This window comes from Pyrgilauda ruficollis, unplaced genomic scaffold, assembly GCF_017590135.1.
Source record: "Pyrgilauda ruficollis isolate IOZ18807 unplaced genomic scaffold, ASM1759013v1 scaffold115, whole genome shotgun sequence".
Taxonomy (NCBI): Eukaryota; Metazoa; Chordata; class Aves; order Passeriformes; family Passeridae; genus Pyrgilauda; species Pyrgilauda ruficollis.
Genome location: NW_024509766.1, coordinates 1613977 through 1638166, shown reverse-complemented (window position 1 = coordinate 1638166; position 24190 = coordinate 1613977). Strand labels below are relative to the sequence as shown.

The 24190-nt window shown below is 67.7% G+C and overlaps 4 protein-coding genes across 14 annotated transcripts in view; 2 read left to right on the top strand and 2 right to left on the bottom strand.

Moving 5' to 3' along the window:
- Nucleotides 1-1620, top strand: part of CUNH19orf25 (chromosome unknown C19orf25 homolog) — a 1932-nt gene extending 312 nt beyond the window's left edge. For 10 of the 11 annotated variants that reach the window (XM_041481400.1, XM_041481382.1, XM_041481409.1 and 7 more), the window contains exons 2-3: nt 375-551; nt 623-1620. In XM_041481400.1, the coding sequence (XP_041337334.1) occupies nt 404-551; nt 623-804 (330 nt within the window). In that variant the 5' untranslated portion in view covers nt 375-403 and the 3' untranslated portion in view covers nt 805-1620. Of the gene's footprint in view, nt 1-87; nt 552-622 lie in introns of those variants that run through there. The other variant, XM_041481348.1, reaches the window with a different exon arrangement.
- On the top strand, nt 1605-3345 carry LOC121361027 (granzyme M-like). The gene is made up of 4 exons (XM_041481332.1): nt 1605-2131; nt 2222-2366; nt 2733-2993; nt 3136-3345. The coding sequence occupies exons 1-4, from the start codon at nt 1605-1607 to the stop codon at nt 3322-3324; spliced, it is 1122 nt and encodes a 373-aa protein (XP_041337266.1). The 3' UTR covers nt 3325-3345.
- An 88-nt stretch (nt 3346-3433) lies between these two features.
- APC2 (APC regulator of WNT signaling pathway 2) lies at nt 3434-15019 on the bottom strand. Its single transcript, XM_041480888.1, has 17 exons — nt 14879-15019; nt 14692-14782; nt 14450-14618; nt 14266-14374; nt 14065-14178; nt 13752-13829; nt 12413-12493; nt 11899-12331; nt 11769-11858; nt 11534-11673; nt 11180-11257; nt 10980-11096; nt 10627-10841; nt 9133-10273; nt 7726-9012; nt 6118-7683; nt 3434-6084 (listed from the first exon to the last, which is right to left on the bottom strand). The coding sequence occupies exons 1-17, from the start codon at nt 15017-15019 to the stop codon at nt 4897-4899; spliced, it is 7038 nt and encodes a 2345-aa protein (XP_041336822.1). The 3' UTR covers nt 3434-4896.
- A 5585-nt stretch (nt 15020-20604) lies between these two features.
- RPS15 (ribosomal protein S15) lies at nt 20605-23405 on the bottom strand. Its single transcript, XM_041482284.1, has 4 exons — nt 23273-23405; nt 22864-22949; nt 21340-21574; nt 20605-20766 (listed from the first exon to the last, which is right to left on the bottom strand). The coding sequence occupies exons 1-4, from the start codon at nt 23273-23275 to the stop codon at nt 20653-20655; spliced, it is 438 nt and encodes a 145-aa protein (XP_041338218.1). The 5' UTR covers nt 23276-23405; the 3' UTR covers nt 20605-20652.
- Between the last annotated feature and the right edge of the window lie 785 nt (nt 23406-24190).

Genomic DNA, 24190 nt, shown 5'->3' with positions numbered 1-24190 from the left:
CGGGGGTGGGGGCAGGGAGGGGTCTGTCCGTCTGTCTGTCCGTTCAAAGGGCGGGGTGGGAGAGTCGGTCTGTCTCGCGGAGGGGGCAGCACAGGGGATCTGTGTGTCTGTTTGGGAGGCAGGCAGGTGTCTGTCTGTCTGTCTGTCTGTCCGGAGGGGAAGGTGGGGGGGTGTTCTGTTTGTCCTTCCGGGGCACAGTGAGGGGGGCTCTGCCTGCTGCGGGGGGGGAGTCCGTCTGTCTGTCCAAAGGGCAGCACAGGGGGTCTGTCCGTCTTGGGGGGATAGAAACAGGGAGGGGAGGTGTGTGTGTGTGTTTGTCTGTCTGTCCGTCCGGGGTGGGGGCAGCGCAGCGCCCTCACCTCCGCCCTCCGCAGCCCCTCCCACATGAACCCCCCGCCCCGGGATGAGCTCCAAGGCCAAGCGGGTGCTGCCCACCCGCCCTGAGCCCCCCAGCGCGGAGCAGATCCTGGCCGACGTGCAGGGCACGCTCCCCTCCGACCCCGTGTTCGTCCTGCCCGCCGAGCCCCCCCAGGACCACGGCCCCGCTCCAGGTGAGCCCTCGCTGGGGAAGGGGGGACGCGGGGACCCCCCGGCCCCGCTGAGTCCCGGCTCTGCCCGCCAGGCTGCCCCGAGCCCGCGGCCGAGGAGCGGGAGCGGCTCTACCGGCAGATCCGCTCCTACGTGGGGATGAACGCAGGGCTGCAGCAGTCCCGGGAGCGGCTGCGGGAGCGGCGCCGGGAGCTGCAGAGGGTCGGGGAGGCGCTGGAGCGCGGCATCGCCGAGATGAGGCAGAAGGCGTTCTGAGGGACCGTGCTGGGCGCCTCGGGACACGCCGCACTGTGGTTTCACCTTCCCAAAGCCGTTTGCATCGGGAGGATCCGGATTTGCCAGGACAGCCCCGGCTGTGCCACCCCAGTGACTTTTTCCCAGGGAACACCGGGACCCGCCAGGCCGGCACGGTGGCACTTTCCTGCTGCTGGGACAAAAGCTTGCACCCCTCCTTCTGCCCCTGAACCGGCTGCCATGTCCCCCGTGGGTGGCACGTCCTCTGCTCCCTACGACTTTTCCCTCTGGTACTTCCCCGAGGATGACCACGTCGCCTCCCGCATCGCGGAGCGCCTGAGGCACGAGGGATTTCGGGGCTTCACCGAGCACCAGGACCAAGTGGCGGGGACATCCGTCGTCCTTTCGGCCGTGGAGGTCATCGAGGCCAGCCGGGTGGCCATCCTGCTCCTCTCGGCCAAGTCCCTGGGTGACCGGTGGTGCCAGCGCGTGTCGCAGTGGAACCTGTTCCACAATGTCCACCAGCGCGGCCCCAGGGTGGTCCCCGTGTGCGTGGGGGTGAGCAGGGCCCAGGTGCCCCCGTTCCTGCAGCACCTCGTCCCGCTGGAATACCAGAACGAGTTCTTCTTCCAGCGGCTGCTGGCCAGCCTGAGGTCCCGCCCAAGGAGCGGGGCCAGGCGGGTCCCGCCCGAGGGGACGAACTGAGGGACCACCAGGGGGGCTGGGTCGGGGGCCAGCACCGCCCCATGGTGTGAAAAACTGCCCTGTTTTGCTAATAAAGGTGGTGGGAATGGGTCAGCCAGCGCTGTGGGCTGTCACAAATGTCACAAACCTGCATTTTTGGAGTTGAGGGTGTCAATTTCTGTCTGCAGAGCCGAGCGCTGGGGGGGCCGTGGGTGTTTCCCACCCCCACAGGTGTGACCTTGTGGGTGCTTCTTCCCCTTCCTGCCCCCCTGAGCTGCATCCCTGCCCCGCTGCTGCCCTGCCCCGCTGTCACACGCCACCCGGGGCTCCTCCAGCTCGGCGGCTGCTCCGGGAAACGCGGAGAGGGCGGGATGGGGGCGAGGGGCTGCCTGGGGCCGCTGCTGCTGCTGCTGCTGCCGCCCCTCCCGTGGGGTGAGCACCGGGCCGGTGGATCCGGCGTGGGCTCGGAGTCACTGGCCGGGGCGGTGGCAGGAGCTGGTGGGGACAGGACCTGGCTCCAGCCGTCCATCATCGGGGGACACGATGCCAAACCTCGCTCCCGGCCCTACATGGTGTCCCTGCAGTTCCGGGGGGTTCACGCCTGCGGGGCAGCGCTGCTGCAGCGGAGCTGGGCGCTGACGGCCGCGCACTGCCAGCCTCGGGGGTGAGTTCGGCACGGCTGTGTCCTGCCCGGGGAGGGGACGGGGCTCCGGGTGCGCGGCACCGGACTGACCCCGCTCCCGGCGCGGGGCAGGTCGTGGGACAAGGGGCGGCTGGTGGTGGGGCTGCACGAGTGGCAGAAGCGCGGGGCGAGCACGCAGACCTTCTCCATCCGGGCTGCCTGTCCCCACCCCGGCTACAACCGACGGACGATGGAGAACGACCTGCTCCTGCTCCAGGTGGGGCTCGGGCCGGCCGCGGGGAGGGCTCCGAGCGGGGCTGGAGCGGCGGCGGTGCCGGGAAGCGCTGCCGGGAAGGGCGGGGAGTTCGCGCGGGGTCGGTGCAGCTGCGCTCGCAGCCGGGGCGAGCGGCGGGGTGACATTTCCTCTTCTCACCCCCAAGAGATTTCACACCTGGGTGTCATCTCCCCGCTCCCATTGGCGCTGCACAAGCTCGGTGCTCCCCTTGCCCCCCTGGGCTCCCCCTCAATCCCCCGCCTGCAGCACTGGGGTGCTCCCCTTTGACCCCAGCACCCGCGGTGTGGGGGTGCTCCCTGCCAGCCCCTCTGCCCATGGGGGGGTTCTGACGCCGCCCCCCGCCCGCAGCTGGACGGGAAGGTGACCCTGAGCAGCACACGGCAGCTGATCCCGCTGGCGAGCCGGGAACCGGCGCCGGGGGCGCGCTGCAGCGTGGCGGGCTGGGGGGTCGTGGACCGCCAGGGCCGGAGGCTGTCGCCCACCCTGCAGGAGCTGAATGTGACGGTGATGGACAAGCGAATGTGCAACAACAGCCGCTTCTGGCGCGGTGAAATCGGCCCCGGCATGATCTGCTTCCACGGGCAGCACCGCGGCTCGGGCCCCACCAAGGTGAGAGCCTGGGGGTCCGAGGGCTACAGAAAGCCGAGCCCGGCTGCTGGGGGGATGCTCACCTTGAGTAGGTGAGATGTTCTCCCGGCCATGGTGGGGGTCCCTGTCGCCTGGTCCACTCCCCGGTGTCACCCCCCCCCAGGGTGACTCGGGGGGGCCGTTGGTGTGCGGGAAGCGGCCGGCAGTGGCCGGCGTGATGTCCTTCAACAGCAAGAACGCCGCTGACCCTTTCAAGCCACCCGTGGCCACCTCGACTGTGAAATACAAGAAATGGATCCAGAAAACGCTGCGGAGGGGCTGCGGATCCGGCCAGCCCAAACACACGGGATAGACCGAACACCCCTTCCTATTTACACAGGTTGGCTTTTAATTGGGAATACTGTCCAGAGTCTGGTAAAATAACATCCTTAGTACATAGATACAGTGACGGCGAGCGGAGCCCGGCAGGATTGTCGGAGGAGGAGGAGGAGGGCGGTGGCTTGTAGCCGGGGGGCGATGCTGGCCCTCCTGCCACCCCTGCGCTCCGTTACAGCACTCGGGAGTGCTGCTCCTGGGATTTTCCTGCTTTTCTTCAGTCCCGGCCACTGGTCCCTCCGTGCCAGGCACTGCCAGGGCAGGGGGGCTCCAGTGAGCACCGGGGTGTGCCCATCCCCACGACCCCAATGCCCATCCCTGTGTATCCCCACGGTCCTGATGTCTCCCTGGCCCCACTGTGTGTCCCCAGTGCAGCCCAGAGCTCCTCACTGTGTCCCCACAGCCACCCAGGCGTGTCCCCTGCACATGTCCCCATAGCCCTGTGTCTGTCCCTACAGTCCCCCCTGGGATGGCACTGGGATGGGGGGGGGCACAAGTCACCCCACCCAAAGGAGGGAGTGATGGTGCAGGACTGGAGGTATCCAAGGGGTCTGGGACCACCTGGGTTGGGGGTCCCTCTGCAGCTCATCCCCGGGGCTGAGGCACTTTCCACACACCCCAAAGTTGGCACCTGGGCATGGCTGGCAGCAGGAGTGGGGGTGTCCCCAGGGTTTTGGGGCTGGCAGGCCCTGTGCTCGTGGGCGTAATCCAGTCCTGGATGGATTCGTGTCCACATCCACAAGGACACACCGGGATCCTGGTTGCAAGCCGAGGCTCTCCTGCCCTGCGGGTGGGAGGCTGGGGGGCTGTGGTGGAAGTGAGGGACCCCAGACCCTTTCCTGGGGGTTGGGCATCCTGGTGCCAGCTCAGCACCCTGTCCCCTCCCCAGCAGCCCCCCAGCCTGGTGACAGCACCGCGTGAGCAGCCCCTGGGATGAGCCCATCGAGACCCCGGCCACCCCCATGAGCCCTGCCCGGCTCCTCCTGCACCAATTCCTGCCATCCCCTTGGACCAGCACAGGTCACCCTCAGCCATCAGAAATCTCCAGCGGGGGTCCTGGTCCTCCAAACGGGGGTCCTGGTCCCCATCTCCCCCTCCAAATCCTCTCCTCTGCATCCCTTCCCTATTCCCTGGTTAATAAATGAGCCAGAGCTAGTGCCAGACGGGCTGGAGCGTGTGGGGTTTTCCTGCATGTGCTGTGTCAGCTCCCGGGCGTGTGGGATCAGGCCCTGGCTCAGCCCCTGGGTGAGCAGGATGGGGGCACACGGGGACACAGCCCCACCTCACTTTGTCCCTGGGCGTCCATCAGTGGGAGGCGATGGTCCATGAGAACCACCCCAGCTCGGGCTGAACCCGGAACGTTCCCAGTTCTGTCCAGTCCTTGCTGCTGGGAATGGTGATGCTTCAGCAAGACCCCAGACAGGGCCAGCAGCGGGGTGGGGTGACTCGCTGGTCCCCAGCTGTCCCACATCCCCACGTGTGTCCCAAACACAGTCCTGGCCAGCTCCTGTGGGGCTGGGGGCGTCGCAGGACCCTCGCTGGGGCATCATCAAGCTTGGATTTTCTCCACCGCCTTGTCGGCCACCGCCGTCACTGCCATGGGGCTGGGGACGTAGTTGAAGGGGGTGACACGGGCGGCCTTGCTCGGGGAGCCGTGCCGGCTGCCGGGGAAGGTCCCGGCGGGCGCCTCGTGCCCGAAGGAGATGGGCAGGGCGGCCTTGGCGGGCGCGGGGGCTTCGCCGTCGCCGGTGGCGCGGGGGTGAGGGGGTCCCTCGCGGGTCTCCAGCGTGGGAGAGGTGCTGGAGTTGGTCTTGGAGGTGGCGAAGTCCTCGGTCTGCACCACGGCGTCGCTGGTTTTCCTGGGCGTGCCGGGGGTGCCGGGGGGTTCCTCGTCGCCGGAGCCCGCCAGCGGCAGCGCGGAGGAGGGCAGCGTGCTCTTGAGGATGTGCGGGATGTCCTCGTCGCGGATCCTCCGCCACGTGCCCTTCATCACCACCACCGGCGGCTTTCCCTGCGGCCCCCCGGGAGCCGGCTCGTTCTGCCGCCGCCGCGCCGCCGCCTCGGAGCGCACGGAGGACGGGCTGGCCGCCCGCCGCGCCACGCTGATGTTGGGCGAGGACGAGTAGCGCTTGAAGGGCTCGGCCGCGGGCACGCTGCTCTTCACCGGCAGCCGGGACGGGCTCTCGGAGCTGGTCCGGCGAGGCGGTTTGGCCCCGGCCGTGGCTTTGCCGCCGGGCTGGGCTCTGGGGATGAGCGGCCGCTGGCCGGGGGTCGCCGGTTTGGCCGCCTTGAGCTCGTCGCAGCGGGAGGAGCAGAGGAACACGGCCGGCAGCGCGGCTCGGCTGCGCTGGGGAGAGCCCCGGCGAGGCAGCGAGGTGGCCGGCGGCGCCGGGGACAGGTCGGAGCGGTGCCGCAGCAGCAGGCTCGAGGATTCCTTGATGAAGGTGAGCTGGCGCAGGAAGCCGGAGCGGTCGGAGTCGCTCCCGCTGGAGCGGGCGGATGACATCCGCACCAGGTTGAGCCGGCTGCCCCCCGGCCCCCCCGGCCGAGCCTTGGAGCCATCGACCTGCTCCTCCAGCACCGGCATGGCCCCCCGGCCCGGCAGCACCTTCCTGCTGGGCTTCTGCATGAAGGGGATGCGCACGGGCGACTTCTGCGTCTTGGACTGCTTGGGAGCCGGGGATCTGGGGGCCGGGGCTCTGCCCGGGGGTCCCGGCGGGGAGGAGGAGCCGCTGGCCTTGCCCGCAGCGGGGCCGCCCTGTTTGGTGACCTGGGAGGGCGACGGCAGCTTCTTGGGGGCGTGCTGGGAGGGCGTGGAGGTGCGGGAGGAGCCCGAGGAGGGGGGGCCTTTGCCGATGCGGGCGGGCGGGGTCGTGCTCCTCTTGGGCAGCGCCAGCTCCCCGGTTTCGGGGGCTTTGCCCAGCCGGTGCAGGCTCCGCGAGCGCTGCTGGCTCAGGGAGAGGTTCTTGGCCGGCGGCGCCTCGGGCTTGGCCGCAGGGGTCTTCTTCGGGGTGGCCCGTGGGCTGGGGGCATCTTTGGCCAGGCTGGGCATGTAGATGACGGTCCTGCCGCGGAAGACCACGGGCAGGTTGGGCACCGGCTTGGAGGGCGCCGGGCTCCGCTCCGCCCTGGAGCTGGCGCGGGCGGCGGGACGGGCACCGGCCGCGTCCTTGCGCTCCGGGCGGCCCTTGCTGTGCTCCCTCCTCGCTGGGTCCCGGCCGGAGGCGCTGCCGGGCCGCTGCTTGTCCTGCCTGCCCAGGGAGAGCTGCAGCGTGGAGCCCACCGAGAGCCCCGACATGAAGGACAGGATGGAGTCGGACTCGGAGGAAGGCTCCCGGGACAGGGAGGCGGCAGCCTGGTGCAGCCAGGTGACGATGGAGTTGGCTCCCTCCTGGATGGCTTGCCACTCCACGCTGTCCAGGTCTGAGCCCCTGTCGGAGCCGGCGTCCTCCTCGGGGTGATGCCTGGCCTCGGCTTTCCGCTCCCTCCCTCCGGCGCCCGGCGGCTTCTGCTTTCTTTCCACCAGCCTGCGGCGAGCCGCGGGCCGCCGGCGCTTGGGCATGGCCGAGCCGATGCACTTCTGCAGCAGATCATCCTCCGAGTTGAGGCTGGGGGAGCTGGGCGAGCCCCCCTGCGCCTGCCCCACTGCGGCTGACCGCGGCCAGGCGGCTTTGCCGCAGGGCTGGCCCCGCTCCTCGCCCTCGGAGAGGTTGGCGTCGCTCAGGGAGCTCATGGAGGAGCTCAGGGAGTAGCACGGCGGCGTCTCGTCGGCGATCAGGTTGTTTTGAGGCTTCGTCTTCGCCGGACGGGAGCCGGGCTCGGGGTCTTTTTGTGGGACGGAGCCTCCCCAGCGCTCCCTCCGCGGTGCCCGGCCGGGCTGGGCTCTGCTGCCGGACCCGTCCCTGCCCGCCTCGGGCAGCTCGTCCAAATCCGGGTCGTAGAAGCAGTAGACGGCTTCCTCCGTCGGCGTGGTGTGGCATAGCGACTGGAACACCACCCCGTCCTCCAGAGCCTCATCCTTCCTCCCGGGGGCACCGCTGGCGCGGCCCACCCCCAGCTCCAGGCTGGCTGCGCCCTTCGGGAGGGTCTGGCCCCTCTTCCCCTCCTCGCGGCCCGGGCCCGCTTTGCCCTTCCCGGCGGAGCCGAGGCGGGCGGGGGCCGAGCTGCCGGAGGCGGCCCTGCGGGCCGGGATGGTGCCGGGCTGGCGGCGCCGCTCGGCCAGGGGGTGCTCGGCCTCCTCGCCCGCCGGGTACCGCAGGGTCTCGTCGCTCAGCGAGGCGGCGCTGGAGAAGTTGACGGGGGTCCCGTCGGCCGAGTCGGTGAAGGAGTCGTCGTCCTTGAAGAGGTCGCGGGCGGTGGCTCGCAGGTGCTTGGGGACGCCGGGGTGGGTGTGGGCCGGCACCAGCATGTACACGGGGACGTGCAGCGGCTTCTTGGTCTGCGGGTGCAGCACCTGCCCGGACAGCAGCGAGGTCTTGACCTTGCGGAAGCGGGAGGGCATGGCCGAGCTGATGCACTCCTTGAGGATCTCGATGTCGTCGTCGTCGGGAGGCTCGGGGCGCTCCGCCCTCCGCCGGCCCTCCAGGTACCGCTCCTCCCGCCGCTCCTCGCGCTTCTCGTGAGCCGCGAAGTTCAGGCTGTTCTTCTCCGGGAAGGTGGGGATCAGCTTGAGCTCCACGTCCTTCTGCACGTAGTGCTCGTGGAGGGGCAGGGCGCTCAGGCTGGAGGCGCACGAGAAGTTCTCGTTGGGTTTCTCCACCGTGAAGTAAACCATGGAGTCCAGGTCCTGGGGCAGCTGGAAGCGTTCCTTGAAGTCGGTGATCTCCATGAACTTCTTGACGTTGTTCTCCCACTGGATGTTGAACTGGCTGGTCTCCTTCTCCGGCTGGCAGCCCAGCTCGAAGAGCGGGGTCTTGCTGCGGCTGGGGGGCATGGTCTGCCCGGGGCTGTCGGGCAGCTCGCTGGGGCTGATGGTGCCGCTGATCATTTCGCTGCACGGGTCGCTCTGGATGGAGCTGGCGATGGAGGGGCTCTCGAAGCTGCCCAGGGAGCTGACGGAGCTGCAGCGGCTCATCACCAGTGGCGTCTCCTGGATGTAGTTCTCTGAGGAGCTCGAGGGCGTCAGGTCCTCCTGGCGCGAGGGCGAGGCCTCCCGCAGGAAAACCTTGTCACGCTTCGGGAAGGGGATGGTGATGGGCTGGGAGATCCCCACAGGCGTGGTGGGACCTGTATCCACCACCTTCTCCTTCTCCTGCTTCCCATCCTCCCCTTCTGCGTCCCCTTCCTCCATCTCCAGGATCTCCAGGGACGAGTCGCTATCCAGGTCGTTCTCGCTGTGGCTCTGCCCGTCCAGCACGTTGTCTGCCGAGGACAGGGAGGACAGGGAGCTGCACCGGGAGAAGCAGATTGGGGTGTCCTCCACCGAGTACTTCTGCACCGACTCCTGCTCCGCCGAGGCCGGTGGCTGGGCCGGCAGCTTCTCCGGGATCTTGCTCAGGGGCTCGGCCGCCTGCAGCAGCGCCGGGGGGAGCCAGGCTTGCTTCCTGCCCAGGAGGGAAGGCTGGTGGCCAGCAGCCGTGCTGCTCTTGGCCAGGGTCTCAAGCATGGGGACATGCTGGTAGGATGGAGAGAGCTTGATGGTGCGAACATGGGGGTCAGTGGGGGGCTTGGTGCCCACTTCCTTCTTCCACTCAGTCTCCTTCTCCGGCACCTTGGGGCTGGGGAATGTCACCATCTTCTTGGCCCGTTCGGGCAGCTCCCGCTGCTCGGGTTTGTCTGGCTCGGCCGGCTCCCTTGCGGGCGGCTCGGCTCGCTCCGGTTTGCCCAGGATGCTCTTGAGGTCGAGCCTGCTGGGCCTCTTCTGGTAGCGCTGCAGCTCGTCCCGGTAGTCCAGGAAGGCGGCCCTGGGGCAGGGCTTCATGTGCTCCTTGGTGCAGTAGCCGTCGCTGGTGCTGCCGCTGTTGAGGCTGTCGGTGGACAGGCTGGTGTAGGCCGTCTTCAGCCGCAGCAGGGTGTGCGCCCGGCTCAGGCTCTCCCGCTTGGCGAAGCCGCCGGCGTCCGACAGCCGGCACGGCGAGCAGGACTGGGCGCGCGCCTCGTGCCCGTCCTCGGGGCCGTACTGCCAGTCCAGGCAGTGGTCCTCGGAGCTGAGGCTGAAGCTGTCGTCCGAGGAGTTATGCATGGTGGAGATGTCCTCCACCAGCTTGTCGATCTTGGCCACCGTGCTGGAGATCTTGTTGGCCAACTTCTCGGCGGCCAGCGAGACGTCGTCCTCCGGCAGCGGCGGCTTCTTGGGCTCGGCCGCCTTCCCGCTGCCGTCCTTCTCCGGCTCCGGGCAGCGCCGCTGTGCCAGCGCCCGCGGCAGCGCCTGGCCCTGCAGGAAGGAGGAGTTGAGGAACATGGAGAGGACGGAGGCGCTGGCCGTCTCCACGCCGGTGGAGATGTTGGGCACCTCGTCGTCGTCGAAGCAGCCGGAGTCGGAGGCGTAGTCCTTCACCAGGCTCTCCATGTGCCGCATCGGCTTCTTGGCGCTCTGGCCCTTCAGGCTCTGCTTCTCCATGGTGTCGAAGGTCTCAGCCAGGTGTTTGGCGTCCAGCTCGGCCTCCAGCGCCTTCTGCTTGCGCATGTAGAGCGAGGGCATGCAGGAGCCCGGTGACACCACGGCCGCGTCCTTGTACTTGGGGGGCCGGTTGGTGAGGAGGTTGCGCAGCGCGGCCGCGCTGCCCATGGCGATCATCTTGTGCTTGGAGTGGATGAGGTTGCGGAGCATGCTGACCGCCCCCAGGTCCCACAGCAGCTCCTGGTCGCGGGGGCTGCGGGCTGACAGGTTCCAGAGGGTGCCGCAGGCGTTGCTGACGATGGTCAGGCTGTGCGAGCGCAGGTGCTGCAGCAGCGTCTGCAGGCAGTTGTGGTCCCGGAGCACCTGCCTGCGGGACAGAGGGGACCCCCCCGGCCATCAGGGTGGTCCTGGATCCACTCCCTGCCCCATTCCAGGGGTGCAGGGTGACCCCACCCCTGCCCAGCCATCCCCCCAGTGCTGTTGCTGGGGTCTGCAGTGCCCTCCGATCCCGCAGCACCCCCCAACACCACCACTGGTGCCCAGGGTCCCCCATCTCCATCCCCCTTGTACCTGCAGCCATATCATCCCTTGGTGCCATCCTGGGGTCCATAGAGCCTGGGATCCCCTCTTCCCATCCTACTCCCAGCTGCAGCATCCCCCAATGCCATCCCTAGGTCCGTGGTGCCCTCAGGTGTGGCCCCACCCCGTGATGCCCCTCACCTGTAATCCTCCCGTGTGGCAACGAGGCTGGAGACGTTCCTGAGGATGCCACCGCCGCTCTCGATGATGGCCAGGGAGTTGCTCTGGCACTTGTAGGTGAGGGTGCTGACCAGGAAGCCCAGGGCCCCCTCCACCCCACAGATGGCCGCCTTGTTCTCCGTGCTGTGCGCCGAGAGGTTCCACAGAGCACTCAGGACGCTCTTCAGCGTCGACTCCTGCCCCGGGAGGGGACACACAACTCCTGTCAGTCCTGTCCTGTCACCCTGTGCCTGCTGTCACCCACCCCAGGGGGACACACAGCCCTGCCAGGTCTGTCTGGTCACTGTGCCCTCTGTCACCCACCCCAGGCTCACCTTGCCGGCGTGCAGGGCACAGCGCATCAGCCCGGTGACGCTGCCCACCTCCCGCAGCACCTTCTTGCTGTTGATGTCAGCGCGCCAGGAGAGGTTCCTCAGGATGCTGGAGACCACCTGGAGAGGCAGAGCGGGGTGAATGGGCACAGGGACTGTCCCCCTACCTGTCCCCCACCACAGGGAGCCCCACCAGCACCCACCTGGTGCAGCTCTTCGCTGTCGGAGCCCAGCTGAGCCACGATGGCCTCCATGCAGCCCCGGCGGGAGCACAGCGTGGCCTGTGGGGAGGACAAGGTGGTGAGGGTGACACTGCAACCCCTAGACTCTGCTGATGCTCCCCAGACCCTGCCGATGTCCCCCAGACCCTGCTGATCTCCCCCACACCCTGCTGATGTCCCCCAGACCCTGCTGATCTCCCCAAACTCTGCTGATGCCCCCCAGACCCTGCTGATCCCCCCAAACTCTGCTGATGCCCCCCAAACCCTGCTGATCCCCCCAAACTCCACTGATGCCCCCCAGACCCTGCTGATGCCCCCCAAACCGCCTCCCCCCACCTTGTTGACCACATCTCCGAAGGTGAGGTTGGTGAGGGCCATCCCCGCGTAGCGGCGCAGCGCCAGGTTCAGGGGGTCGTTGGTCATCTTGTGCATCTCGTAGTCCACCTGCAGCAGCTCGGCCACGGCCTGCAGCCCACCTGTGGGGCGGGGCAGGGGTCATTTGGGGTTCCCCCACCTCCAGCAGCCCGTCTGGGTGTGGTGCAGAGGGAAGGAGCCCCCTCCCCGCGCTCACCCAGCTCGTTCATGGCCCGCCGGTACTCCTCGTCGAAGGACAGCTTCATGATGGCACAGGTGGCCTGGCAGATCTGGGGCTCGATGGGCACTGGCACTGCGGGGGGATGAGGGTCAGTCCCCTGTGGCACACACGATGCTCCCAGCCCCTCCCAGCACGCGTGGTTCCCTCCCGCCCCTACCGGCGCCCTCGGGGCCCCGTGCCCCGTCCCGGCTCTGCATCTGCAGCCAGTCCCAGCAGGTCTCCGAGTAGGAGCGGATCTGCTCCAGCACGTGCAGCACCCGCATCTCCTTCTTGGCCTGGCCCTCGTCGGGCTGGGAGAAGACGATGTTGTGCAGGGCAGCGTTGGCTCTCATCCGCGCGTCCTTGGCGCCCGTGGGGCTCTCGGGGGGCCCCGGCTCCCCGTCGGAGTCGTGCAGGATCTGGATGAGCAGGGGCAGGCAGCCCGACTTGCGCATGGCCAGGCAGCTCTCCTGCGAGCTGGACATGGCCAGCAGCGTGCGGGACATGTCCTCCTTGTCCCGCGTGGCCAGCATGGACAGCAGCCAGAACACCACCTCCACCTGCGGGGGGCACACGGGGTCACGCTCAGCCCCACCGCGGGCTCGGCCCAGCCCAGCCGGGCTCCGGCTGCTGCCCCTCACCTTGGTGTTGCCACCCTCCTCGGGGTGGGTCGGGGGGTCCAGGCTGCCGTCCCCCTCCATGCCTGGGACCTTCCCACAGAGCTGCAGAGGAGGGGCAGGTGGGTGGGGGGCTGCATTGCAGCGCCCTCGCCCCCCTGCCCAGCCCCTCCCCACTTTCCTGCCACCCCCTGCCGTCCCCAGCCATTGCTTCCATCAGTGCCAGGGCTGTGTTTTTGTTGTTTTAGGTTAAATCGGGGATGATTGGGATGGGGGAGCTGCTGCAGGCGTGGGCTCAGGGAAGGGAGAGCGTGGGTGGGCAGCGGGGAGGGGGCTGGGGCTGAGCCTGGGGAGTGATGGAGGCGTTGGAAACGGGGGCTGAGAGGATCTGGGGGTGTCTGGGGATGATGGCAGCTGTGGGCGTTGCCATGAGGGGCTGTGGGTGACAGTGGGACAATGACAGTGGCAGCCCGTGATGGTGACAGTGGCAGGGCTGTGGGGGACAGTGGAACAATGGCGATGGCAGCCTTGATGGTGACAATGGCAGAGCTGTGGGTGAGAGTGGCACAATGACAGTGGCAGGGCTGTGGGTGACAGTGGGACAATTGCAGCCTGTGATGGTGACAGTGGCAGAGCTGTGGGTGACGGTGGGAAAATGACAGTGGTGAGGCTGTGGGTGACACTGGGACCATGGCAATGGCAGCCTGTGATGGTGGCAGTGGCAGGGCTGTGGGTGACAGTGGGACAATTGCAGCCTGTGATGGTGACAGTGGCAGAGCTGTGGGTGACGGTGGGAAAATGACAGTGGTGAGGCTGTGGGTGACACTGGGACCATGGCAATGGCAGCCTGTGATGGTGGCAGTGGCAGGGCTGTGGGTGACAGTGGGACAATGGCAGCCTGTGATGGTGACAGTGGCAGGGCTGTGGGTGACAGTGGGTCCGTGGCAGTGGTGGGGCAGTGGGTGACAGCGTGGCGTTGGTGATGGCAGCCCATGACGATGATGATGGCGGTGGAGCTGTGGGTGACAGTGGGACAGTGACAGTGGTGAGGCTGTGGGTGACACTGGGACCATGTCGATGGCAGCCCATGGCGATGACGATGACGATGACGATGGCAGGCTGCCCACCCTGGCGTCCCCGTCGGCGGCAGATGCCGCGGGAGCCCCCGCGCCGCCCGCCCGCCATGGCCTACTTCTGGTCTCCATGGCAACTGCCCATTTCACGGTGCCCGAGCCACACAAAGCCCTGGCTGTGCCGATGGGGACAGCGCGGGGACAACGGCGGGGGGGCCGTGCTGGCCCCCTCCTCCACCCTTCCTGGCTCCATGGCCCCGCAGGGAACAGGGACGCCCCGGCCCCGCTACCTGCGGCTCCGGCTGCTGCGCCTTGTCCTGCGCCTCCATCAGCTCCTTGTCGATCTGCTCCAGCCGGGATGCCCGGATCTGGGGGGCACAGAGGGCGTTGGAGAGGGCTGGGACCCCCCAGGACCACAAGAAAAGGGAGGGATGGGTGTAGGGATGCAAGGAACGGGGTGTGAGGGTGTAAGGAGCTGGAGTAGGGTGTGAGCAGCTGGTCTAGGGCTCCCAGAGCTGCTTGTGAGGGTACCCAGAGTTGAGCCCATCAGTCTGGGGCCCCCCAGAAGCCGAGCAGGAGGAGTTTGGGGGTGAAGGACCCGACCTGTGCCCTCTGCACCATCTCGTCGGCCGTGCCGAAGCGTTCCTCCATCAGCGAGCGGATGTGCTGCGCCTCGAACTGCAGCTGCTGCCGGATCAGATCCATCTGCATGGAGAACTGCGGGCACCGGGGGTGCCGTGAGCGGGGCAGGCTCCGGCCAGCTCCCCGTGGCCTCGGGGGGCACAGGGGGTGTCCCCCACTCACCGTCTCCACGTGGGGCAGCTCGTCCAGGCGCGTGGCCAGGCTCTGCAGCTGCGCGTAGTACCAGACCTTCTCCTTCTCCTCCTTCTCGATCTCCCCCAGCAGGAAACACCTGCCGAGAGGGGAGGACGCCATCAGCACAACCCCCGGGGCCCCCCCCAGCCCCTTTTACCCCCCAGACCATCACCTCTCCCGGTCCAGCTCCTCCAGCATGCGGAAGGTGGCCCTGCCCAGCTCCCCGGGGCCGTCCCGGTGCGGGCCGGGGGCGGGCGGGCTCTCCTCGGCACCGCGCCCGCCGCTCGTCGCCTCCGGGGCGAACTTGAGGTTGTAGAGGCTGGTGATGTCCATCTGCAGGGCTGGGGAAGGGGACAGCGGTGTCAGGGTGGGCTTGGCGGGGTCTCCCCCTCCCCACCCTGCCTGGGCACCCACCTTTGAGCTGGTCCAGCACCTCGGTCTGCCCCGAGGACACCATGACTCGGGCCTCCTGCTCCAGCTTGCCCTGGAGGTGCTTCAGGACCTCCTGAAACAGGGGTGCAGCCATTGAGGATGGGGAGACGTGGATGGAACCCCCGCATTTCGGGGCCTGTGCCCCGCCCCCAGCCGGGCCTGTCCCCACCTTCATGTCCGAGGTCTCATTTTCCAGCTTGGAGAGGTGGTTGGAGTTGTCCTCCAGCTCCCGCCGGAGGTGGCTGTTCTCCTTCTTCAGCGCCTCCACCTGCCGCACCAGCTGGTCGTACGAGGCGATGGAGCCGGACATCTTCACCTCCTGCAGCGCCTGCGGGGGGGTTTGGGGGTGGGCAGCACCCGGGGGGCTCCCCAGCACCCCCACAGCCCCCCGGGACCTGCCGGGGAGCACGGCACAGCGCTGGGCACCCCACCACCCGCACCCCCCGAGCCCTGGAAGAGCCGGTGCCCCCAAACCCCCCCAGAGGGGCGGCTCCGGCTCAGGGTGGGGTCCAGGGCCCCCCAGCGCCCCCAGCCCCCGCCTGCTTCCAGCCTCCGCAGAGCTCCGCTCTCCGCTCCCTTTGTCTCGCTTTTGTCTTCTCCCTCTCCCAACCTTCTCCCGCTCCGCTCCCTCCGGCTCCGGGGGCAGCCCCGGCCCCTCCACGGCCCCCCCGGCCTCCTGTGCACACCCCCAAACCTTCCCAGCCTCCCTGTGCCCCCCCAACCACCCCCAGCCCCCCCAAACCTCCTCTTGCCGCAGCGCCCACCGCCCCTCGCACCTGCCCGGGGGGGGCACACACGACGCTGTCACACGCGGGGAGGGGGAGCCGGGGACCCCTCGCTGCCCCCCCCGAGGGTCGTGCCGGCAGCGGGAGCCCGACGGCCCCCGGAGCCTTCGTCAGCACCACGTGTGAGCGGGGGGAGCCGGCAATGGGGGGGCGATGGGGACGGGGGCTCCCCCCTCCCCTCGGCTGCCCCCACCCCACATCCCCCCACACAGCGGGGCAGGGGCGGCAGCGATCGCCCCCCCCCGGCTCTGACACCCCCAAATCTGCTCACGGCAGATCCCTGGGGCCCTTCCGCTTCCGCCAGTCCTTTTGGGTGTCCCAGCACCCCCTTCCAGCACAGAGGCCCCACCCGGCAGTGGTGGGACCCAGCGACCCCCCCAGGACCCCCCATCGGTGTCCTTCACACCCCCAGGAGCCATCCCGGGCCCCCCCAAACTGCTCCTTCACCCCTGCACCCCACAGCGCTGGGGGACCCCACATCCTGCCCTATGGACCCTGCTGTGGGGTGCCCCCCTCCCCCCACCCAGATCTGCCCGTGATTCCCGGGGGAGACAAAGACCCCCATGGTGTCAATCCCCCCCCAGCTGCCGAAAATTCCCCCCGGAAAAGAAACAACCTCGGGCAGAGGGTGGGGAGCAGAGGAAGGGGGGAGGTGTGGGATGAGGGATGAGGGATTGGGGGTGCAGGGTGGACAAGGAGGGAATTCGGGAGGGGGAGGGATGCAGGGGGAGAGGGATGCAGGAATGGGGAATGCAGGGAGAGGGATGCAGGAATGGGGAATGCAGGGAGAGGGATGCAGGAATGGGGAGTGCAGGGAGAGGGATGCAGGAATGGGGAGTGCAGGGAGAGGGATGGGGGATGATGGGTGCAGGATATGGAATGTGGGATGCAGGGTGAGGGGTGAGGGATGTGGAAGGGAGGACGCCACAGGAGGGAGGTGGGGTGATGGATGAGGGATGCGGGATGCAGGATAATGGATGCGGGATGCGGGATAGGGGATGCGGGATGAGCACGGCCTGCTGTTGCTATGGCGACAGTGATGGGGGAGCACAGGCGGTTCCCGGCCCTTGCTGAGGGCTCAGACGTGGAGGATGGGGGTGTTCAGCCCTGTCAGCGATAACGGGAGCCGGGGGCTTCCACTCTTCCAGGGGAACACGTTCCCCCCTCCCCAGCACCCCAAACCTGTGGGTTCCCACCCAGCTGCTCAGCCCGGGCCCCCTCCCCTGGGAGAACCCCACCCTGTAAGAACCCAGCTGCCCTCCCGGGGGGTCAGGGCTGGGATATTCGGGGGGTTGATGGAGGGGGGGCTGAGCTCTGCTCCCCCCGGTTCCTGGCAGCGCCGGCTGAGCGCAGCGGCCGCAGCGGCGCCGGGATCTGCAGCCTGCGGGGAGGGGCTGGGGCCGCACCTGCATCCACAGAGCGGCGAGACAGCGGGAAAGGGGGGCCAGGGCTGCGGGAAAGGGGGGCCAGGGCTGTGGGAAAGGGGGGCCAGGGCTGCAGCTCCATTCCAGCACTGTGATGGTCACTGTCCCACAGGACCTTGTGTCCCCCCACGGGATGCATCCCAGGCAGGACCCTGGGGTGATGTGATGCCTCAGGGTCCTGGGTGTGTCTCCTCCTATCCCCAAAATCTCCCTCTCTCTGCTGAGGGCACCCCAGGACTGGCCGAGGCCGCTGGTGGGGCCTGGATCCATCCAGCAATTTCCTGGCAGGGCAGATGCTGCTGCAGATGAAGCAGCAGCTGCACTGCCCAGCACACCCTGCTGTCCTCCACGCTGCCCAGGATGCCCACTGCCCATCCCACTGCCCACAGTGCCCACTGCCCACCACCCCACCATCCTCTGTTCATCACTGCAGTGCCTTGCCCACCAGCCACTGCCCACCACATGTGATGCCACCTTGGGCAGAGCCACCTTGGCCTGGGCAGGGCAGGGCAGGGCCTGGGGAGCCCTGGGGGTACCCCAAGCTCCCTGCACCCCTCGCTCACTCCAGCCTGGCAGCAGCTCTGCGGGTGAGGCGGGGGACAGGGACTGCAGCCGTGAGTGCGGCCGCGTCGCCAAAGGCACAGCTGAGCCCCGGCTGCGGCTCCTGCAGCCCCCGGGGACATTAAACAAACAGCGTGTTGTCACCAGCCCGGCCTGATCGACCCGGCCCCGGGGACCCCCGACCACAGCAAACCCCCCCCAGGGAGCACAGGCCCCCCCCAGCTCGACCCTGCACACATGTGGGGGCCCACACAGGACATGGGGATTTGGGATCCATCACCCTCTCCTCACACAGCACCTGCACACACACACACAGGGACATCGTGGCCCGGGGATGGATGTGGGGCCCTGGTGGGGCGAGCACTGGGGTCCTCAACACGCCCAGCACAGCCCCCTCACAATGCAGGGCCCCCCTTATCCACCCCACACCCCAGGAGCCAGCGGGGTGGAACGTGCAGCCACCTCCCCCACGCCATCCAGGGTGACTGGGGACACCCCTGCTTGGGGACACGGCTCTGGGACCCTTGGGGTGCCCCTTGGGTGGGGTTGATGTGCTGGTTTAGAGGCCGAGGATTTTGAGGGACCGGTTTGGGAGGTGGATTTGGGCTGTGGGTTTGTGGGGAGGGTTTGGGGGGCTGGCTTGGGTGAGGTTTTGGGGCTCCAAGTCCGGGGCTCAGCCGCAGTGCCCGGCCCTGCCGTGCCGGGGGAGCATCGGGAGGGGGGGTCTGCAGGGAGCCGAGCTCGCATCGAGGCGGGGGGAGCAGCTGTCACCCCAGGAACGACCCCCCCGCCTTGCCCGCAAGATGGGGATGGGATGGGAGTGGGGATGGAGATGGGATGGGGGTGAAGGTGAGAATGGGGACGGGGGATGCTGCGCCCTCTTCCCCCCCTCCCGTGGACTCCCTGCCGAGCCCCGGCATTGTCCGGCCTTTGTTCCTGCAGGATGCAGGGGGTAAACGCTGCCCGACCCTCCCGATTCCCCCTGAACCCCCTGATTTGCCCTGAACCCTCCTGTCCCCCAATATCTCCCCGATCCCCCCGGTCCCGCGGGACGGAGCCGCGCCCGCCGCAGGACGCAGCACAGCCAGGGCCGGGGGCATCCCCGCCGCGGGGAGGGGGCGCAGATCGAGCCCCCCGGCGCATCCAACCCCCCGCAAGCCGACACCGCACCCTGATCCCCCCCGGCCCCGCGGCGCAGCCCCTCCCGCTTTTCCCCATCCCCGGCGGCCGCAGCGGCCGGAGCCGCCGGGACCCCCGGGGGGCTCGGGGGGCGCGGGGGGCAGGTGCGGCCGTACCTCATTCCCGGCGGTGCGGAGCCGTGCGGGGCGGTGCGGAGCGGTGCGGAGCTGGGCGAGGCTCCGGCGCGGCCCCGAGCAGCCGCATCCCGCCCCCGCCCCCCCGCTCTCGGTCGGGATTTTCCAGCGGCTCCGCCGCCGTTAGAGGGCGGCACCGGGGGCTCCCCGCGCCCCCCCGGACTGTGCCGGGCGGGGGGAGACGGGACCCCCCGGGAGGGCTCCGTTCCCCTCCATCCGCCTCTTTTCCAGCCTCCGCAAAAACGCCGGGATCTGCCCCGTCCCCGTGTCCCGGAACGCACCTGCCGCTCCCGACCGGACCGGTCCCTCCAGACCGAACCTGCCCCCTCAAACCGAACCGGTCCCACCGACCGAACCTGCCTCCTCCGGCCGAACCGGCCCTCCCGACCGAATCTGTCCCCCGCGAGCCGCCCGGTGCCACCCCCGTGTCCTTGGGGACACACCCAAGGTGCGGCAGCAGCGGCTGAGCCCCGGGGTCCCCCCCGGGATGAGCGGGACCCTCACGACGACCCCTCTGCAGCCGATCCCTCCCGTGACCATGGCTTCTGCCATGTGCTCAGGCCACTGTCACCCACCGAGGTCACTGCCACCCACCTCGCAGCTGGGGCATCCCGGCCTTCCAGGCATCCCCACACGGCCCCAGCAGGACAGTGACCCAGCAGGACAGTGACCCAGCAGGACAGTGACCACAGCAGGACAGTGACTGACCGGGACAGTGACCCACCAGGACAGTGACCGAGCGGGACAGTGACCCAGCAGGACAGTGACCCCAGAAGGACAGTGACTCACCAGGACAGTGACCATAGCAGGACAGTGACCACAGCAGGACAGTGACCCCAGCAGGACAGTGACCAGGACAGTGACCCCAGCAGGACAGTGACCCACCAGGACAGTGACCCACCAGGACAGTGACCCAGCAGGACAGTGACCCCAGCCCTCCTGTCCCCGCCGCCACCAGCGAGGGTGGGAGCAGGACTCTCAAGGTCACATTGCTTGAACAAAAAGGGACCCGGAGCCTGGGGACATTCCCTGAAGGACACACGGCCCAGGCACCACTGGCCACTGGAATGGGATTTGGAAGGTGTGAGTCTTAAAGAGCTGGACCTGGCCCCGAGGGACCCCTGAGCAGTCCCCAAGGGACCCAGCCAGCAGCAGGGACAAGGCAAAACCACCCTGGGGACAAATGTCCCTCTCCACTGATGGATTCACCGGAGGACTTGGCGCTGGTGGCCAGCACTGGGTTCATTTGGCTCAGTTCAGGGACAAACCAGATCATCCACCTGAGATGAACTCCTCATCTCCTCCTCCTTTCCATCATCATCACCCCTGAGCATCCCCCATAACACATCCCTCCCTCCCAGCCTGGGCTGCAAACCCTCTGCTCACCCCCCACCCCATGCCACTCTGTGATCCCTGTCACCAAAAGCCTTTGGGTTCCCAAAGGACAAAATAATCATTTGGGGTTTTGACATCCCGTGATGGGCCGTGGCAGCTTCTCCTGGGACTGGGGCTGGTTCTGAGCCTGGGAACCCCCCCTGCCTTCCCCCAGTTCCACAGCTCCGCATTCCCAGTATTTATATTAACAAATAAACGGCAATGCTGCAAATATTAAAGTGCAATTCCAGTAAATGTTCCCAGTGAAGAACAAGGAATTTAATTCATTCACTAAACCCACATGAAGATGATTTGTTTGCTGCAGGTGCTGACAGAAATCAGTGCCAAAAACCTGGCAATACTCAGGGAAACATCCAAAGACGGTGGAGTGGAGTTCAGCACACCCCAGCCCAAGGAATGGAGAGGCAGGAGACAGGATCCAGGTGGAAATTCTTTATTTACACTGCAGGAGGCTCCCTCCCGGAGTTACTTGAGCGGGATGAAGCGGGAGGAATGGGTGGCACCGATGCCAGGCCTGCCGTGCTTCACTGGCTTGTACGTGATGGAGAACTCGCCCAGGTAGTGGCCGATCATCTCGGGCTGCAAGTGGAGAGATCCGTGCTGGGGACAGAGCCAGGGGGCACGGGGACATCCCCCTCCCATCCCCATCCCAGGGCTGCCAGGAGCCTGGCACAGCCGGTTATTCCAGCTGGGCTCCTCCCCTGGTGCCCTGATGGAGCCAGAGGGGCTTCCCCAGCTCTGCCCCTCCTGGGAATGGTGACACGGGAGCCACAGGGCCATTTGTGCCCTTCCAGGTGGGACTGAACGCCAGGTAGGAGCAAGAAATGGCATTTAATCCCACTGGTGGCATCAAGTGACAGCACCCCCCGGGTAATTCCACTCCTGGGAAAGCTCAGGGATCTGTTTCATCCCGAAACAGTGCTGGCAGCCAGGCCTGAGCACATGGATCACTCCACAGCTACTTCAGTGCTTCAGAGCCACACTTGAGACCCCTCTGGGATGACACCTCCAGGTGTCCCCCTGAGCCAACCCTGCTCCAAGAAGGAGCCTGGATCCCCAGACACAGGGAACGAGCAGGATTTACAAAGAGTTACAAGTGAACGCTCTGGCTGCTGAGCTCAGTGCGAGAGCCACCTGCCAGGCCCAGCTCACCTTGATCTCCACCTGGTTGAAGGTCTTGCCGTTGTAGACGCCCACCATGCTGCCCACCATCTCGGGCAGGATGATCATATCCCTCAGGTGGGTCTTCACCACCTCGGGCTTCTCCATGGGCGGCGCCTCCTTCTTGGCCTTGCGCAGGCGCTTGAGCAGCGAGTGCTGCTTGCGCCGCAGGCCCCGGTTCAGGCGCCGCCGCTGCCGCGCGCTGTACAGCTGCATCAGCTGCTCGCTGCAGCGGGACAGGGACGGCTCAGGGACAGCCCCGGGACCCCTAACAGCCCAGGGACCCCTAACACAGCCTGGGGACAGCCCTGGGACCCCAAACACAGCCCAGGGACCCAAACCCAGCCCAGGGAGAGCCTTGGGACACTGAACTGAGCCTGGGGAGAGCCCAGGGACCCCTACCCCAGCCCCGGGACCCCACACACAGCCTGGGTAAAAGCCCAGGGACCCCAAACCCAGCCTGGGGACAGCCCAGGGACCCCAAACACAGCCTGGGGACAGCCCCGGCACCCCTAACAGCCCAGGGACCCCTAACCCAGCCTGGGGACAGCCCAGGGACCCCAAACACAACCTGGGGACAGCCCTGGGACCCCAAACACAGCCCAGGGACCCAAACCCAGCCCAGGGAGAGCCTTGGGACACTGAACTGAGCCTGGGGAGAGCCCAGGGACCCCTAACCCAGCCCCGGGACCCCACACACAGCCTGGGTAAAAGCCCAGGGACCCCAAACCCAGACTGGGGAAAGCCTCAGGACCCCAAACCCAACCTCGGGAACAGCCAAGGGACCCCAAATTGATCCTGGGGAACAGCCCAGGGACTCCAAACCCAGCTTGGGGAGCAGCCCAGGAACCCCTAACTCAGCCTGAGGAACAGCCCAGGGGACACACCAAACCCAGCCAGGGCAACGGCCCAGGGACCCCAAACCCAGCCCAGGGACCCCAAACCCAGCCTGGGGAACAGCCCAGGGACACCCCAACCCAGCCTGAGCTACAGCCTGGGGAGAGCTCAGAGACCCCACAGCCACAGAATCACCCAGACGGAGTGTGGGGTACAGCCCCAGGAGACGGCCAGGGACCCCGAAATGAACTTGGGGAACAGCCCACAGACACCCCCAGGGACCCCGAACTGAGCCCGGGGAACAGCCCAGGAACAACCCCCAGGGACCCCGAACTGAGCCTGGGGTACGTCCTGGAGAGACCCCCCAAGGGTCAAGGTGAGCCGGGGTACAGCCCCGCGGAGACCCCAAAGTCTGTGTCAGCCAGACTGAGATGGGGTAGACAGCAGGGAGACCCCCAGGGACCCCACACCCCCAGCATCACCCGAACTGAGCCGCGAACAGGCCGCCGGGACCCCACACTGGCGGTGTCACCCACTGAGGGACTTTAAACAGCCCAAAAAGCAGCTGTGGAACACCCAAAGCCCCGTTACTGCCGGGATTTGAACACAGCCTGAGTATGGGGCAGAACCGGCTCCCCCCACCCCCAAACCCCAGCCCGGGGGCTCCGCAGCCCTTACTAGGACATGTCGAGCAGCTGGTCCAGGTCCACCCCGCGGTAGGTGAACTTGCGGAAGGTTCGCTTCTTCTTCTGCTCCACCTCCGCCTGCAGCGGGACACGAAGGTCGGCTCAGGGCAGGGCCCGGCAGAAGAACCAGGGGATTCAAGGCCGCCCGGCCCCGCGCTCCCCGCCCCGCACACGGGAAGGCCGCGGCCCCACCGAGCTCAGGGGGGCGCCCAGGCCGCTCCCTCCCCTCAGCCCCGCTCCCGCCGCGCTGGGCCCCGGCCGGCCCCCGCAGCGCCCCGGTGAGGCCCATTCCCCATCCCCCAGGGAAGCCCCGAGGCCCGAGCGGCGCTGCCGCGGCGGGTGAAGCGCGGATGGCGGCGGATGGGGCCCGATGGCGCCGGCGGGGCCTCCCCCGCACCCACCATCTTGGCCGGGGCTGCTCGGAAAGGCCGCGCTCGCGCCGGAAGCGGCAGATCTCGCGAGAGCGGCGCGGGCGGAACGGGCGGAGAAGCCGCGGCCGGGCAGCGCTTCCGCCCTCACTGCCCTTAAAGGGGCCGCAGCCCGGCGACAGCTGCGAGGGACGCAGCCTCCTCTTCCCCCCGAACCTGCCCCTGGTGATCCAGGGAAATCTCGGGTTCCAATGAAACCGCTCCTTCCCGCTGGCCTAAGCTGGAACCCAGCAGTGACAGGTCACAGTCACCTGGATGGCAGCGCCAAGGGACAACGTGGGCCTCGCAGCCACTCCCGGCAGCTCCGAGCATCCCGCGCCTTTGGAAGCCACCCGTGTCCAGCCGTGGAGCTCCACCGTCCCACGGCAGCCAGCAGCTGCGGGGTGAGGCGGGGACATGCCGGGCAGGGCCCAGCACAAGCGGCTCGTTGGCACAGGCTGATCCGGTCTGGACCAGGAGGCTCCAGATCTAACGGCCCACGCGGGCCTGGAGGAGCTGGCTCTGCACAGACAGGGGCCAAAGACAAAGGCTTTTATCCCAGGTGTTGGGTGCTCTCCGTTGCAGGCTCCAGGGTGGTGCTGTGCCATTTCCGTGGTTTCAGCTCCTGGGGGAGTCCAGTTGGTCTCAGAAGTGACACCTGCACAGACAGCCCTGGAGCAGCTCCTGTTCCAGCAGGAATTTCGAGCTCACGGATGTAACGGAGCAAGGAGCAGAGCCGTGGGGATTGGAGCCTGGAGGATTCACAGTGAGCAGAACCAGAGCCACACAAAATATCAAACTCCCTCTGAACAGATGCAAGTCCTGCCAGGAGCGATGCAGTGGCCTCCACATCCCAGCCCCACCTCGTTAACAGTGATTCATTATCAAAGCTCTTCGAGGGGCTGGATCTGA